The sequence below is a fragment of the Lissotriton helveticus genome, chromosome 3_2 (assembly GCF_964261635.1).
Source record: "Lissotriton helveticus chromosome 3_2, aLisHel1.1, whole genome shotgun sequence".
NCBI classification, from domain to species: Eukaryota; Metazoa; Chordata; class Amphibia; order Caudata; family Salamandridae; genus Lissotriton; species Lissotriton helveticus.
The window spans coordinates 359,808,888-359,826,108 of record NC_136062.1 but is presented as its reverse complement, the minus strand read 5'-3'; the positions used below and the strand labels follow the sequence as shown (position 1 = coordinate 359,826,108).

Below are 17,221 nucleotides of genomic sequence, written 5' to 3'. Positions count from 1 at the left end.
GAAACGGCTAAATCAATGGGAGCATTGCAACAGCCGACACAAAGAGGTTCCTTTCGTAGATCCACCTATAGAGGAGGATCCAAAAATACAGGTACAAGCCAGCAGCAAACCTCTTTTACACCTACATCACCCAGAGGTAATTCTAGAGGTGGCTACAGGGGTAACAACAACAAGGGTAGAGGTCGCGGAAACAACAACAACCGCAACTCTCCAACCCCAAAACAGTGACTTCATACAGCTCCCCCCAGACCATATAACACCGGTCGGGGGACGCCTATCACAGTTCCTACCTGTCTGGGAAAACATCACATCAGACAGGTGGGTGAGACAAATTATCCAACATGGTTATTGCCTAGAACTCACAGCTACCCCACCAAACATCCCCCCCAAACAGCGTCCAATGAAACAAGATCACCTGACACTGTTAAAACAAGAAGTACTATCACTGCTAGAAAAGCATGCCATAGAGAAAGTTACACAGCACCAACAAGGAACAGGAGTATACTTCCTAATTCCCAAAAAGGACGGGTCTCTAAGGCCAATACTGGACCTAAGACCTCTCAACGCATACATAAATTCGGAACATTTCCACATGGTCACGCTCCAACAAGTACTTCCTTTACTGAAGAAAGGGGACTTTCTTTCTACACTGGAACTAAAAGACGCTTACTTTCATATCCCGATTCACAAAGCCCACAGGAAATACCTCAGGTTTGTGGTAGAAGGACAACATTATCAGTTCAAAGTCCTTCCGTTTGGTGTCACAACGGCACCAAGGGTGTTCACAAAATGCCTGGCAGTGGTGGCAGCTCACCTAAGAAGACAACAAATTCATGTCTTCCCATACTTGGACGACTGGCTAATAAAGGCCAGGTCACAAGAGGAATGTCTTCAAAACACACAAAAGACAATTCAGCTACTACACCAGCTAGGGTTCACGGTGAACTACACAAAGTCACACCTACAACCAAACAAGGTTCAACAATATCTGGGGGCTACTATAGACACAGAAAAAGCCAAAGTGTACCCCAACCCAGTCAGGATCCAAACAATGCTTACAGTCATTCAAAGATTTCAGCCACAACACTCATTAAAAGTAAGAGTGTTCATGCAGCTATTAGGGATGATGTCATCCTGCATACTGCTAATACCATATGCCAAACTACAAATGCGTCCGCTACAAGAATGCTTAGCGACACAGTGGAATCAGGCTCAAGGGCAGATTACAGATCTGATGTTGGTAGACGACCGCACACACCGCTCTCTGAAGTGGTGGAACATAACAAACATTGCCAAGGGGCGGTCGTTCCTAGAACCAATTCCACAGGTGACAATAACAGCAGACGCATCGCTCACCGGATGGGGAGCACATATGGACAAATACACAGTACAAGGAAGGTGGAGTGTGCAGGAAAGAAGACTGCACATCAATCATCTAGAACTACTAGCAGTGTTTCTAGCATTGAAAGCCTTCCAAATACATGTTACCAACAAAGCAGTCCTGATCAGAACAGACAACATGACAGCAATGTATTATATTCAAAAACAGGGGGGGACGCACTCTCTCCAACTATCCAGACTAGCACAGGAAATTTGGAGATGGGCCATTCCTCAAAACATCTATCTGTTAGCCGAACACCTACCAGGAGTCCAAAACCAGATAGCAGACATCTTAAGCAGACAGTCGGAACAAATACACGAATGGGAACTGCACCAACAAATACTGCAGCCATTCTTCCAAAGATGGGGACAACCAGAGATAGACCTCTTTGCCACTCATCAGAACGCAAAATGCCAAAGCTTCGCGTCCAGGTATCCACATCACCTGTCGCAGGGCAATGCGTTATGGATAAATTGGTCCAACAAATTTGCATACGCTTTTCCCCCTCTCCCACTAATCCCATTAGTGGTCAGGAAGCTGCAACAACATTCAATGACCATGATACTAGTAGCACCCACGTGGGCAAGACAGCCGTGGTTCACCACGCTCCTGCAACTCTCACAAGTGCCACATCAAAAGCTACAAATTCTACCCATGCACCTTACACAGAACCATGGAGAAATAATGCACCCAGATCCAACTCAATTGAACTTAGCGATCTGGCTCCTGAAATCCTAGAATTTGGGTACTTAGATCTACCCCCAAATTGCATGGAGATAATTAAACAAGCGAGACGTCCAACCACCAGAGCATGTTATGCAGCTAAGTGGAAGAGGTTTGCTATACACTGTACTAATAACAATATCAACCCTCTGGACGTATCAACAAAGGAGAATATTTGCTACTTATTACACTTACAGCAATGTAATCTAGCATACACATCTATCAGAGTACATCTAGCAGCTATAGCAGCGTACCTACAAAACAGGCAACACATATCACTGTTTAGAGTACCAGCGATAAAAGCATTCATGGAAGGCCTTAAAAGAGTCATTCCACCAAGATTACCACCTTCCCCAGCCTGGAACCTCAACGTAGTACTCACCAGACTAATGGGGCCACCCTTCGAACCTATGCATAGGTGCGAAATACAATTCCTTACATGGAAGGTGGCTTTCCTTATAGCCATTACCTCACTCAGGAGAGTAAGTGAATTACAGGCATTGACAATACAAGAACCATTCCTACAGTTACACCAGAATAAAGTGGTTCTTAGAACAAACCCAAAGTTCTTGCCTAAAGTAATTTCAGCATTCCACATCAATCAGCCAGTGGAATTACCAGTCTTCTTTCCAAAGCCACAGACGGTGGCAGAAAGGGCTCTACATACACTAGATGTCAAAAGAGCCATTTTGTACTACATAGAAAGAACACAAAACTTCAGGAAAACTAAACAACTATTTGTAGCATTTTCCCCAACACATAAGGGCAATCCTATCTCTAAAGCAGGCATCGCTAGATGGATTGTAAGATGTATACAAATATGTTACATTAAAGCAAAGAGAACATTAACTGTTCCTCCTAGAGCTCATTCTACACGAAAACTAGGAGCATCTATGGCATTCTTAGGGAACATTCCCCTAGATGACATATGTAGAGCAGCAACTTGGTCTACACCACATACATTCACAAAGCACTACTGTGTTGATGTACAGGCTACACAACAAGCCAGAGTGGGCCAAGCTGTATTAAAAACTCTATTTCAAACAGTTGCGACAGACACTGGTGACCACCGCTAGGGAGGTAACTGCTTTACAATCTATTCATAAATGTACCATCTGCAGCCCATATGCCTCGAACGGAATATGCTACTTACCAGTATGCATCTGTTCTTGGCATAGAGGGCTGCAGAGTGGTACATGCCCTCCCGGCCTCCCCGGAAACCTGTGTCTGTCCCAACATTATCTTATTTAGATACACTTACATGGGCATATCTTTATGTACTATACTACACTACTCCATCTAACCCTACTATGGCAAAACAATCTAAGGATGGAGCCGATGCCCATGCGCACTAACACCGAGAGGAGGAGTCATCTATGACGACAAAGACTTCTCCAGAAGAAAAACAAAGTGCAATCATCCGAGCCCAACACCAGATGGCGATCTATTCATAAATGTACCACTCTGCAGCCCTCTATGCCAAGAACAGATGCATACTGGTAAGTAGCATATTCCTTCCTAAATTCCCATTTTGCGACTCGTCACAATTAGGAAATGCTATGTACATGCAGTTAACCTAATTGCAAACAGGAAATCCCTATCTGCGATTTCCTATTTTGCAGTTCTCAAAATGCAATTTCTACTGGGTAAAAGTCTAATTTTGCGACGCTACATATGCCTTTCGTACATACAAAAATGCAGTTTTGCATTTCTTAAAAGCCCGATTGAGACCCTTAAGAAACGCAAAATTTGTTTGTACATATGGTCCAGAGTCTGTTTATGAGCATTGCATCCCCATTTCACTCCTGTTAAGACCTTATCCTCTCTAGTATCAAATGACCTCTTACTTCTGACCAGTTTGTTATTATAGTGGTTAAGGCAGCTATATTTTATAAAAGCATGATCCAATATTGCATTCATGGGGACTTGGTCAAGATACCTTTTGAATGCAGATCAAGACTTGGCTAAATTTGATTGGGAGTTTTTTTTTCATGCTGTCTCCAATGTCTTATCTCTAGCTGTTTCGAAAAATTGCCTGGGTATTTATTTCTGACTGGGGCCAGACTTCATCTCTGTCATTTCTCTAGTGACCCATGCATCTTCAAAAAGAATAAAAAATGAATAGTTTGTCGAATTTGAAAGTTGCTTTACATAAAATACTCCTGAATTACAAAGCGGAAATCCAGTAGGGGCTCCTCCCTTACCCATATGGCTCATAGATGCTTCAGAAGGATCAGTTCAATAACTTTTATTCGATTACCACTTGTATAATCATAAAAAGTACATAGTAAAAGATTTCATCATAAACATAAATTTAAGAAAGACAAAGTTTAAAAAGGTACTTTAAAAAAAACTTATGATTTAAGTGTTTCTGTTCAGTTTGAAAGTTTTTGGCGTATTGTGATAGTTGCTTTTAAGAAAGTCGCTATGAATTTAGCTACATGTGGCGAGTACAAACACTGCAGAAAGAGGAATGCAGAATAACACTGTCTATGACCACTAGATCGAAGAAGGGGAATAATTCAAGATTTACGTGGAGATTTGTAATATTTGCAAAACAAAATAATGTGAATCGTTGTTTGTGGAGATATTTCATCGCATGGACAGTTCATGAGCATGCGGGACCAGTTGTGGATTTCAGGAAAAGAAACTAAACGAAAAAAAGTGTTAAAGCGAAATCTTGTTAATAAGAATTTCTCGTGGTTTGACAGAAAGTAGGACAAGTAGGGTTGCATACCTTTGAGAGGTTGTATTGCGCAAATTTGGGTATTCGAAGTTTTTGTAATCTCTGCCTGGTTTCGCAGCTCTCTCAGGTGAGCCAAGCACATTGACTTTAGCTGTTTTCTGGAGATATCTTCGATAGTAGGAGGGTCATCGAAATAAGACTTGTAGCCAAGGTCGTTAAAAAAAGTTCCGTACATAGACCAACCATGGGATCTTATGCCAGTTGGTTAGAGCTAAACAGTCTGTGATCAGGGATCGTGTTAAGTGGCACTCGGGTTTGGACCATATGCGTTGCCACAATAAGATAGGTTGGGAACGGATAGTGTCTGTAATGTATTCCATGCCAAGCTCGCTATGGGAAGCAAAGTTCGGGGCACTTTGCGGGAGGGCCAGCACATATTTGATAAAGCCGTTCTCTGTTACTTGTAGGTGATCTATATGGCCAAACCCCCACACGCCTGCTCCATAAGTAGCCACACTGTGGCACTTAGCATAGTAGACTTTCAAGAGTTCAGGTGGAGCAGGTTTCCCCAGTTTTCTCGAAAAAGAAATCAGGGCCGATGTTGCACGCCGAAAAAGGAGGTTTCTAGTGGCCGTAGCTTGACGCCAGTTTAAAGCATCATCCACAAGAATTCCCAGATAAGGGTAAACAGAGGTTTTTTCCAACTTTGTGTTATCCACCAATATTGATTTATGGTTTTTGACCCTGGGGCCAATGTGCATGGTAAAGGTCTTTTTTATATTAATTTTCAGGCCAAGTGAGTCCATAAAGCTGCTATATTTATTGATTTGTTTTTGGAGTTGATTTAGTGTACGGGCCAGGATGACTGAATCATCTGCATATAGCAGTGTCGGTACTGGACGGTGGTTTATCTGGGGTAGATCCTGGCTCCCTTCCAGCATAGCCTGCTCTAGTCCATTGGTGTAAAGATTGAACAGGAAGTGAGCCAGTACACAACCCTGTCTTACTCCCTTTGTTATTGGAAATGAGCGGGACAGCTCACCGTTGGTACCGTATCTGACTCGCCCTAAAGCATTGGAATAAAGTTCACGGAGGAAGACTATTAAAGGTGGATCCACTCCAAGGTCACTGAGTATTTTCCAAAGTTTTCCATGTTGGACGCAGTCAAATGCCGCACTGAGGTCGACATAGACGAGGAAGATGTTACCTCCTTTGGCGCCAACATATTTCCCGGTCAAGAGGGCAAGGTTCAGGGCCTGTTCCACGGTCCCAAGCCCCTTCTGGAAGCCATATTGCAGGTCGGTCATGATGTTATTTTCCTGGGCCCAAGATTGTAAACGGTCCAGGAGCATTCGACCTGCAATTTTACCCATGGAATCCAGAAGGGAGATTGGCCTGTAGCAGGCTGGGTCGTTACGGTCGCCTTTTTTAAAGATGGGTAACAAGGTTGACGTTGACCATGACTGAAAAAGCCCATCCGATGTTACTGCTGCCAGAACCTGAGTAATTATCGGTGACCAGAGTTCTATGTTATGGAGAAAAATGTCCATTGGAACTCCATCGGGGCCCGGAGCCTTGCCTGGTTTCGATGCCTTAATTGCTTTAATAACTTCACTATGATGGAAATGGATATTTATCGGATAGATGTTATTCTTCGATGTATGGGCTTCACTTGGTTCTGTTCCTATTTCTGTTGCATTTTGAGAGGATAGACCGAAGATTTTAGAGAAATGCATAACCCAGTCATCCTCCGTAACTGCTACATCTAGATGCTGACCTTCTGTACTATCGGCCAGAAAAGGAGATCTTATAACTTGCCAGAATAGGGCGCTATCCTTTCTTTGGCAGCTGTCATGGAGTTGTGTCCATAGGTCTTGCTTAATTTCTTTTTTGCGTTCCCGTCTGGCTAGGTTATAAAGTTTTCTTAAGTTGGAGATTTCCACTTGGTTTCTTGTGGGTCTATGTAAGGCTTCTTTCAAGCTTGAGAGGGCTTTTCGACAAGCTGCATCGAACCATCTCGTGGTAGAGGGCTTAATGTTCTTTAACTTGACAAAAAGTTCATTACCAATTGTTTCTAAGATGTTCTGGAAGCTATTGACGATTGACCGAGGTGTAGTATCTGAAGATAAGCATTCAAGTATCCAAGGCTTAGATTTTTCAAGAATCTTCTCTGTTACTTCCACCGGGTCAATCTTGGCCCATTTGACTGTATAGCCATTCAGTTTGTTCATGGTTAGTGAGTTTTGGTTTAAGAGACTCATTTTTGCAGGGTGTGCATTGGCCATTTTTGGGGTGATTCTTACACTGATTGGATAATGGTCACTCGTTACATTTGTCCCGGTTACAAAGTTGGTTAGTTGCCCCTTGCGTGATTGGGAGGACAGTATATAGTCTATAGTTGTTAGGAAGCCTCTTCCATGGAAAGTTGGAGAAAAATCTTTCTGTGGCTCTACTAACTCATTTGCAAAGTCCAGATCTAAGGAAAATAGAATCTCATTTAACTTGTTTCCACAGGTCGAGTGAGCAAAATGGGGCATGGGACTACCATGTTCGTTTTGCAGCCCACAGTTTCCACTTTTGTGGTTGAAACATAGTGGGAGATTAAAGTCACCGCCCCATATTAAGTGTACTGTATTTTGGTTAAAATCATTTTGCAGGGATATTAAGAAAGTGGCAATCTCTACTAGGATTGTCAAACAATCCAATGCAGTTAAGTTATTGTAGTAATTAATAAAAATATAGGTGCAATCATTTGTGAAATTTATTTGCATGATTTGATAGGTCGGGAATTCTTTTAGCATTTTAATGGATAGAGAAGGGAGAGTATTGGCGACATAAATCACAAGACCCCCCTTAGGCCTGCCCAAGGCTCCCTGCACTGCTGGGGTGAAAAAGGTTTTGTATCCCGTTAAGTGTTTTGGAATAATAGACCATGTTTCCTGAAAACAGAGTACCTGGTGTTCCCTTACTGTTTTAGACCATGATTCTAGCGTTATTTTGGAAGACAGTCCTGCGACATTCCAATACATTATGGAAAGGTTCAATTTATTGGGATCAAGGGATACGTGTGAGACGGGGGGTTCACTAGGAAAACTCTGTCGAAATCAAAGGAGAGTTAATAGTGTCTCTCAAATCAGTTGACTGGTGAGAATTTAGATCTATACTATCCATAAGGATAACCGAAACTCTGGTCATCGCTTCGTTAGTAATGGTGTGGCAGGTATCTACAATAGTCCCGGGCTTGGAGTTTTTATGTTAATAGGCGAAGTTTGTTTTAATTGACTTCCGGGTTTAAGTGGGCATGGCTGGGATCTAGGGTTTAGTGGAGAAAGCATGATGTGGACGTTCTTGCTCTTAATTTTTTGGGGCCTTGACGGTCAATCCACCATCTCTAGGCAGTCATAACGGTTTCTTGTTGGAAAACCCTGCCAGCCCTCCAGTGGATGATAGGGTCTACTTTGCCAAGGCTGCTTGTGCCATTCTCTAGTTCTGTTTCTATTTCCGTGACCATAGCTATATCCCACCTGTTTCCACTGATCTTCTTGGGGGTGCTGCCAGTTCAAGGAGGAAATATATTGATGTGTATTCAATGGTGGATAGAAGAAAGAAAGGTGTTGGGCATCTATTCCACCTTTTTTCTCCAGTGAGGGCCATGAACAAATGTGGTCCACAGTAGATGGATCTCTGCAAGTTACTATAATGCAGTCTCCGTGGATCGACTTAGGTTCTCCACCTACCCATATTATTCTACGGACTGTGGAGATCCCTCCAGAGTGGTATGGTTCTAGTGGTCTGTTTATACTTAGCCACTGCATGACCTTGTTCTTGAGTGACCAGGCAGTTTCAGTCATACCTTCCGTTAGTTCAGGTACGCCTGTAAGAATGATTGTATATGGGGTAGCCTCTGGTGGGAGGTGCACTGGGCGCCTAACTCTTGGTGTCTTTTTGGATATCAGCTGGGGTGTAACCGTTGATTTGGAGGGTGTAGGTATCGATTTATTTATAGTATGGTTTATGGTTACATTGCCTGCTGTTTTCCCAGTTTTTCCTGTTTTTACCGGACCTATGCTGGGCGTGTGTTGGGACAACTCCATAGTGATTTTGGGCTTTTGTACACTAGGCATTGAATCTTGCAATTTTTGTGTTGGAACACTATGTTTTGGTTTTTTAGAGGGTGGGATAATCGGGACAGGTTGTTTTATTGCTATAGCTGATTGTGGTTGGTGAGATACTTTTGGGGGGTGAATAACGTTTCCTGTCCCTTGCTTAGCTAAATGTGGATTTTTTGTGCTGGGATATGTACGTGATAGGATTGCTAATTGAGCTTCCAGGTTCCTTATGCTAATTTGTATAGGTTTCAGCTGCTGAGAAAGAAGGTCTTTAATTGAGGTTAGTATTTGCGATGTAGTTTTACATATTTTGCAGGGGTTATCTGTATCCTCAATAAAGATAGGAGGAAATAAGAAATAGTTTTCTGTTGAAGTAATTGTCATTAATTGTGCGGGTTGTGTTGACTGTTTGGATCGATCCCTCCCGGATTCCCTCTCATGTCCCATAGGGATGATAGGAGCTACTGTATTATCAGATGGATTCATGTTACCTTGTTTTGGGAATAGCTCCTTCCCTTACTCCTCGAAGATGTTTATCTATAGTTGATTCTAGTCTTTCGAGTGTTTGGCAGGCTTCTAGATCCGGGGTGACCTCTAGGTCATCTGATAATAATGATTCGGACTCTGATTGAGTTACTGATAAATCAACTGTACATGGGACTGTATTAATATCAGCAACAGTCACAGGTAAGGGAAGGGAAGAGGTAGGTAGGGTTTGCTGGATGGGGGATACTGCAGTTGCTAAAAGACCCAAGGACGAGCGTTTTGCTTTCATGAGGTCCAGAGACACTCTACGTTCCAGAAGAGAAATACTATGATCAATTGCCTCATTGGTCCGTGAGATAAATTGGTCTATCGGTCCAGTGATTTGAGCTACAGCCAGGGCAGTTTTGGTTTTACTTCTGGTTCTACCAGGCATGGTGGACATATGAAAAAAAAAAATGGAAAAAAAATAAAAATAACCCTGTGTGCTGTAAGATGGAAGAATTGGCAATAAGGGGGGTGGCCCGGTCCGGTCTCTACCGGGCACTAACGGGCAACAACGGGCCCGCCCTTGGCCCGGGCTTCGCCCGGCGTCCCGCGAGACGGGGGCGACGCCGTTTTTGAGCGCCTCCTGGCGCGCAAATGTCGCGGCGTGTGCCGCTAGGGGTGCTGGGACTTGTAGTCTTCTTGGCCCTTCGACCGCACTCCGCTCGGCGGCCAAACCCCAGGAAAGAAAGGAGTCGGGCGGCGGGAGGCGGGAAGGCTGGGACCCAGATCTTAGAGGTCCTCGTCAGGCGATTTCACAGCAGGATTCAGGAATAATCCCAACAGGAAGGCTTGTAAGATGCTAAGAGTTCCCCCCCTCGACCGGGGTGACGCTGTTTTTGAGCGCCTCCTGGCGCGCAAATGTCGCGGCATGTGCCGCTAGGGGTGCTGGGACTTGTAGTCTTCTTGGCCCTTCGACCGCACTCCGCTCGGCGGCCAAACCCCAGGAAAGAAAGGAGTCGGGCGGCGGGAGGCGGGAGGGCTGGGACCCAGATCTTAGAGGTCCTCGTCAGGCGATTTCACAGCAGGATTCAGGAATAATCCCAACAGGAAGGCTTGTAAGATGCAAAGAGTTCCCCAAGTTCAGAAGGATCAAACAGCACAAATTAGAGGTGCATGACCTCATAGAACTTCTTGAGTTGGGCTGGGGTCGCTCCGACTCCAGGAAACTGAGAGGCATGGAGCGAACCCAGGCACAGGCTCTGTAGAGGAACAAGGCCTCGAGCAATGTTGTTCTCCTGCCTCGTCTGCAACTTGGACCGGCGTGGAGAAGTCAAAGAACGCTTTGACTTCTTACTCTTGTGGGACTTAACCCAAAACTATTCAAATAGATCTGCAGCAGTCTCATTCAACGAATAGGAGCTTTCATTTTTTACGAAGGATTCTGGTTTGCTCAGTTATCTGCCAACCAAAAACTAAATATTTAATCTGAATTCAATACTTTTAATAATTATGAAAATGTGCATAATATGAAACATAGACTTTGGACACTCAGGAATCCCAGATGAAAGTATTATAAGAATGTGTTAGTCCAGGTGAAGCAATTCCAAGTACTTATTTTGCTGTTCAAGAATAGCATGTTGTTTATGATCAGCGTACTGATGTTTGAACTCTGCTACATCATCATCTAAAATTAAAGCATGTAGTGTACTGAATAATACAATTTGTGTTTCGTAGCTGTTCCTGCTGTTGCTCATCTCCCTTTTCGTGATGTGGTCTGTTGGATTCATTTTGGACATGGACTCAGATTCCTGGCTTTTGAAAGGAGGTCTTTTCACTGCTTTAGCTATTTCAACCCAGTTCCTGGCCAGGTTTGTTGGTTTACCGGTGTTGAATTTTTTTATGCACAATCTATTACACTAATAGGGATAACTCTATGACTAGGAATTCCAGGTTACATTGGGAACATCTTGGTAAAATAAGCATGATAGCAGTACCATAATAAGATCACCTCATCCACTTTCTACTGTTTACCTTTGTTCTGAGTTTTTTTCTATAACGAATTTGTGAGACTATAAAAGTTCAGTGAATTGTAAATAAGTATTTGAAATTCCACTTCTTTCCGAAATGTAGTGTGTTAGGATTTAAATTTATTGAGGTGTTTTATGGTGCATTAGCTGGAATTTCAGTCTCTTAATGTTCTTCCTATGAAATTACAACGTCATTACATACAGGCCAGACCCATCTCATTGCTATAACTGGAGAACCCTGTCCACCGCAGGGTAGGTGAGGGCTTTCTCACCACCACTGGATCAGGTAACCATTGATGTGGTCACTAAGGGAAAGATGCACTACAGTCACAAGCTTAAGAACATATGGGTATTTGTTGAAAGTGTGACATTAATTGGTACCTTGCTCAGATTCCCTCTTCTGTGGTCTCTCATTTCTTGGATGCTCTTGAGGAGGTGCTTGCGTTTGTGTAGGTTGATATGTCACTGTTGTAAAAGACTGCAGTTGTTTAGGCTGACATCTTTCTGCAAGTTGATATTCTAATGACCTTCTAGAGCTTGAAGCACTGGTGTAGAGCTGGAACTCACCTGAAGACTCAATCGTGACAGGGCAACTTCTATTGCCTCCCTCAGCAACTACACAGGCAGATCAGGCTGGCCAGTCATCTCCACCTCATGGATCACATTGACCAAATCTCCAACTCCTCTCGGGAGCTCTTTGACATTGTTAAAGAGTTCTCTCAGCTCTGCCTGCACTGCTGCCATCGTCTCGACCCCGATTAACTCTGTCAGCCAACTTTGTACTTTAGCATCCCCCCACCCCGGACCAACTTCCCTTTCTGTTCTACCAGTAGTTGCTTTCTTTCCAAGTTTACTTCTATCACATGCAAGATGATAATCAAATTGCTAAACTTCACCAAATCTAGAGGGCCTGATTATCCATTACCACAGATGAACTTTTCACTCAGACCTGACACTGGGGGGCCACCCGTCTCCACTCTTTATAATACAGCTACTTGTTTCGGCTGAAGTCCCCTGCCTACAAAAACATGCTAATGTAATTCGACTAATTGAAAAGCTCAACTTTAGTCCTCAGTATTGCAGGTTGGTATCCCTCATTCCTTTCCCTGCTAAAGTCTTCGAAAAAGCAGGCAACGCTCCATTGTCCTCCTTTAATGAAGAAAGCTCCATTCTGAACCCGTCCCAGTCTGGCTTCAGAGCTGCCCCCAGCACCAAGACTGATCTGATTGCTGCAACCGATGACATCAGTCGTACTCTAGATCAGGGAGTCCTGATTCTTCTTGATCTGTCCATGATATTCAATACAGTCACCATTCTATCCTCCGTTATCTTTGAGAGCAACGTCTGTCTGGATTCCCTAACCTGGTTCCCCCTTTTCCATACGTAAGATCTCTGTTCATCTTTCTATCGCCTTACCTGTCCGAACCTTCCGATCTCATCTGCGGTGTTCTCCAGAGCTCCTCCATAAGCCACAATGTTTAATGTTTACATAGCCCCTCTCTGTAGCCTCATTAGGAAACAAGGTCTCAAGTTCACCTCCTATATAGATGATACGCAAGGTATTGTGTCCATCTTCAACTACACAGTCTCCACTGTAATAGATTCAGTACCTGTACGTTGGATGTGGCCAACTTATGTGTGAGTACAAGTGATGCTCTTTGGTAACACCACTACCTTTTGGCACATCAGCTGGTGGTCACTGACTCCGTCTCCCCACATACCCCAATTCCTCTGACAAAAACCTTGGGATCATTCTGGATAGTAATTTCACAATGGCTGACCAGATAAGATCGGTATCCGCTTCCTATTCCTGCATTCTTATGATGATCAAAACATATTTCTGTGACTTTTATTTTTTTGGTCAATTAATGCAAGTCTGTCAAGCTAGGCCCTTATAACCAGTCTCCTACTTTATTTAGCAGCATGTTTTTACATATTTGCAAAACTGTACATTTAATACCATCTATTCTTTTTCACAAATTGTTATTGTATGAGCAACACTCCAAGGCAGTAGGTAATGGTATAAATGAACATGCAAAAAAATCATAATATATCAGGCTTCTACAATTCTAACGTCACTCCCTCAATGTTGGAGTAAAGAATTGTCATAACATCTATGAATTACATGTAAAAAATATAATAGATTTAAATATTAATGAACTTTACAATACCTTTGCAACTTGCATCTATTATTGATTTAGTACCTCGTCTCCCTTGTGAGGTAATAAAAGTGTTCATTCTGGTTCGAGGCATGTGGGCTGCTAAATTCATATCTATTGCATGGATCGCCGCCTAGTGTTGGGTCCGGATGATTGCACATTGGTGTCCTGGAAGAGTCTTCGAAGTATCACGAGATAGGTGGCTCCTCCCCTGGACTACAGTGCGCATGGGCATCGACTCCATCCCCAGATTGTTTTTTTCCGCCATTGGGTTCGGATATGATTTCGACGTCTCCTGTTCGGAATCGATAAAACAATTTCTTTAAGGCCAAAAGGCCTTCTTTACTTCGTCGGTATTGTTCGCGTTCGGTCTCGTGTGTACTCCAACTCTTCGAGTCGGATATCTGAGGAGTCGGGTGACTCTTCGGTCATCGAGGCGCTGTCGACGCAGCAAGACCCCGACGACCCTGCGATGGAACGAAGTCCGTTCAAGTACTGCCCCGTGTGCGGTGCGAAGTACCCACACATCGATGTGCATCCTGTATGCAACAAGTGCCTGTCGCCGGACCACAACGAGGCCAACTGTATGGCCTGTTCGAAGTTCAGGTCGAAGAAGACGCTCAAGCTTCGGCGCGTGGCGCGCCTCGAGGCCCAGCGATCGGCACCGGCGCCAGTCGACATCTTCGTAGACCCCGAAGCAGACGAGCAAGAGCTTCACCTGCAGATCTCACCTACATCGGCGGAGGTCGAGGCCGACTACGGGGAACCTGTCGAGGGCCAAGACCTAGACGAATACGTCGAAGAGGTAGGGGACGACGAGGAAGCTTATGGGGCCGTGGAAGATAGCTCGGACATACTAGCGGAGCCTCCATTACCTAAATCGAAACCAAAACTAAAAACATCGGAATCGAAAACAACAAAGATGGCCGACACACCATCGAAACCGAAGACGTCTGCGACACCATCGGCGCCGTCGTCCTCGGAGACTTCGAAGCCGAAGAAGGCTGTCGAACAAGCTAAGGTACCGAAAGGGGTCAAGGAGCCAAGCTCGAAGAAGGTCGTCGAGCAAGTGTCTAGCAAAGTGGTCGAGTCGAAGTCGAGGAAGACTGTCGAAACGCCTTCGGCCACGACTGCCGCACCAACAGGCAAACGGGCAGTCGAATCGAAGTCCGCGAAGGGCACCGAGCCAAAGTCTGGAGCCCCGACAATAAAAGAAAAAGCTGTCGATCCGAAGCCTGCGGCGTCGACGCCTACACCGGTAGCAGGGGGCCGGAGTGCAGTTGTCAAGGGAGAGTCGACGGTCGGATCTTCCCCTGTGGGTGGACCAAGGTCATCGGTCGGATCGACAAAACCATCCGCTTCTTTTACGAAGCAGGTAGCAGACTCCCTTAAGCGGATACGGGAAAAGGGGTTGACGTCGGAGCCGAAAACGCCCTCGGTACCACAGTCGATAGCCCCACCGAAGAAGGCTTCGACGCCGATACTTTATACTCTACCGCCGAAGGTGGCGCCGAAGGCCTTTGCACCCCGATCGGTGCCACAGGACACAGAAGGGTCGGGGAAAACGCAAGAACGTGGACGTTTCGATCGACAACCTTCACTAGAAGAGCAGTCGGAACATTATATCGACGCCGACACGGGAATATTAACGCTCCACAAGAGGAAAATTACTTCCAAGCCTGTGGAGTCGTTTGTCATACCTCTAAAGAAGAAGAGGCCAGCGCCAGAAACACCAGAACTCGTTGAACCCATCCCTCAAAGACCTAGGAGGAGTCCAACACCTTCACCCACTTGCTCAGAGGGAGATGAGGGTGAACAGGATGAAGAGTATAACTTTCCAGACAATACTGACCCTGATGAGCAGCAGGACTCATGGGTGGACTCTGGGGACCAGGGTGACCAACAAGTGGTACATGACCCACAGGTTTTTGGTGTAAAAACTTCTCCAACAGAAGACTCTGCAGCATTTAATGCCTTAATTGAAAGGGCGGCTACAAACCATAAGGTGGAACTGCATGCCGACCCTGTGGAAGTTGACTTTTTGTTTGACACTTTCTCTGCATCAGAAAAGACTGTGAAGACACTTCCTATGCTCAAAGGGGTTCTCAAGCATGCCACAGACATTTTCAAAGAACCCACAAGGGCAAGGGTGGTGAACCCCTGGATAGAAAAGAAATACAGACCGGCACCTGGAGACCCAACTTATATACGGGGCCAGTTGCCTCTGGACTCTTTGGTGGTCTCCAGTGCCCGCAAGAGGGCGAATTCACAGACCACGGGTGAAGCTCCTCCCCCAGACAAGGAGTCAAAAGTGCTGGAGGCATCGGGGAAAAGGGTGGCAGCTCAAGCAGCCAACATCTGGCGCATAGCTAACACACAAGGCCTGTTGGCTAGATATGATAGGGCACACTATGACACTTTAGAGCAGCTATTACAACACCTTCCAGACAAGTTTAAAGAAGGAGCTGAGATGCTAATACAGGAGGGCAAGCTCATTTCCAACGCTGCAATCAAATGTGCGCTCGATGTTGCAGATACTGCAGCACGAGCGATCAACACTAGTGTGAGGTTGAGGCTTCAAGCATGGCTCCGCATCTCAGGGTTCAAGCCAGAGATCCAGACAACCATACTCAACCAGCCTGTTAACCCAGACCGACTGTTTGGCCCGGAGGTTGACACCACCCTCGAAGATCAAAAAAGATACTGAGACAGCTAAATCCATGGGTGCGCTTCAATCTCAGCAATTCGGAGGGAACACTTTTCGTCGCTCAGGTTCACGAGGTGTTACCAGAGGACACTTGGCACAGCAGACGCAATTCAATAGAGGAGGCGCACAGTCCTCCTACCCCAAACAGGGTAGAGGAGGTTACAGAGGAAACAGCGCCAAGGGCAGAGGCAGAGGCAACAACAGTTCCCGTTCCTCTGCTGCCAACAAACAGTGACTCTCTGTCACTGCCCCCCGACCATCTAACACCCGTCGGGGGGAGACTCCAGCAGTTCCTGCCAGTTTGGGAGTCCATCACCACAGACAGGTGGGTAAGGAAACTTATCCAGTTCGGATATTGTCTAGAGTTGACGTCCACTCCACCCAACATACCCCCAAGACAACGTCCTATGTCAGCAGAGCACTTGCACTTATTGCAGCAAGAAGTCCTTGCGATGCTGCAAAAAGGCGCAATAGAGCTCGTGCCGGTGGAGGAAGAAGGCACAGGGGTTTATTCCCTGTACTTCTTAATCCCAAAGAAGGACGGCTCGCTCAGGCCCATTCTAGACCTACGCCCCCTCAACCTGTACATACTCTCAGAACACTTTCACATGTTAACACTACAGCAGGTTCTTCCATTGTTAAACCAGGGAGACTTCCTCGCAACCTTGGACCTCAAGGATGCTTATTTCCACATACCACTCCACCCATCCCACAGAAAGTACCTCAGGTTCACCATACAAAACAGGCATTACCAGTTCAAGGTCCTACCCTTCGGAGTGACCACTGCCCCCAGGGTGTTCACAAAGTGTCTGGCGACCGTGGCAGCGCACCTCAGGAGACAATCCATACATGTCTACCCTTACCTGGACGACTGGCTCGTTCAAGCCAAGTCGGCACAGCAGTGCGCCGCACACATGTCCCACACCATTCACCTCCTTCACAGTCTGGGGTTTTCCTT

At 45.3% G+C, this 17,221-nt stretch overlaps 1 protein-coding gene across 1 annotated transcript in view; it reads left to right on the top strand.

Annotated features, from left to right (window-relative positions):
• ZDHHC13 (zDHHC palmitoyltransferase 13) overlaps positions 1–17,221 on the top strand; it is a 265,540-nt gene that overhangs the window by 157,154 nt on the left and 91,165 nt on the right. Inside the window, exon 9 of the mRNA XM_078684239.1 lies at positions 11,105–11,238. Within this exon, the coding sequence (XP_078540365.1) occupies positions 11,105–11,238 (134 nt within the window). The remainder of the gene's footprint in view (positions 1–11,104; positions 11,239–17,221) is intronic.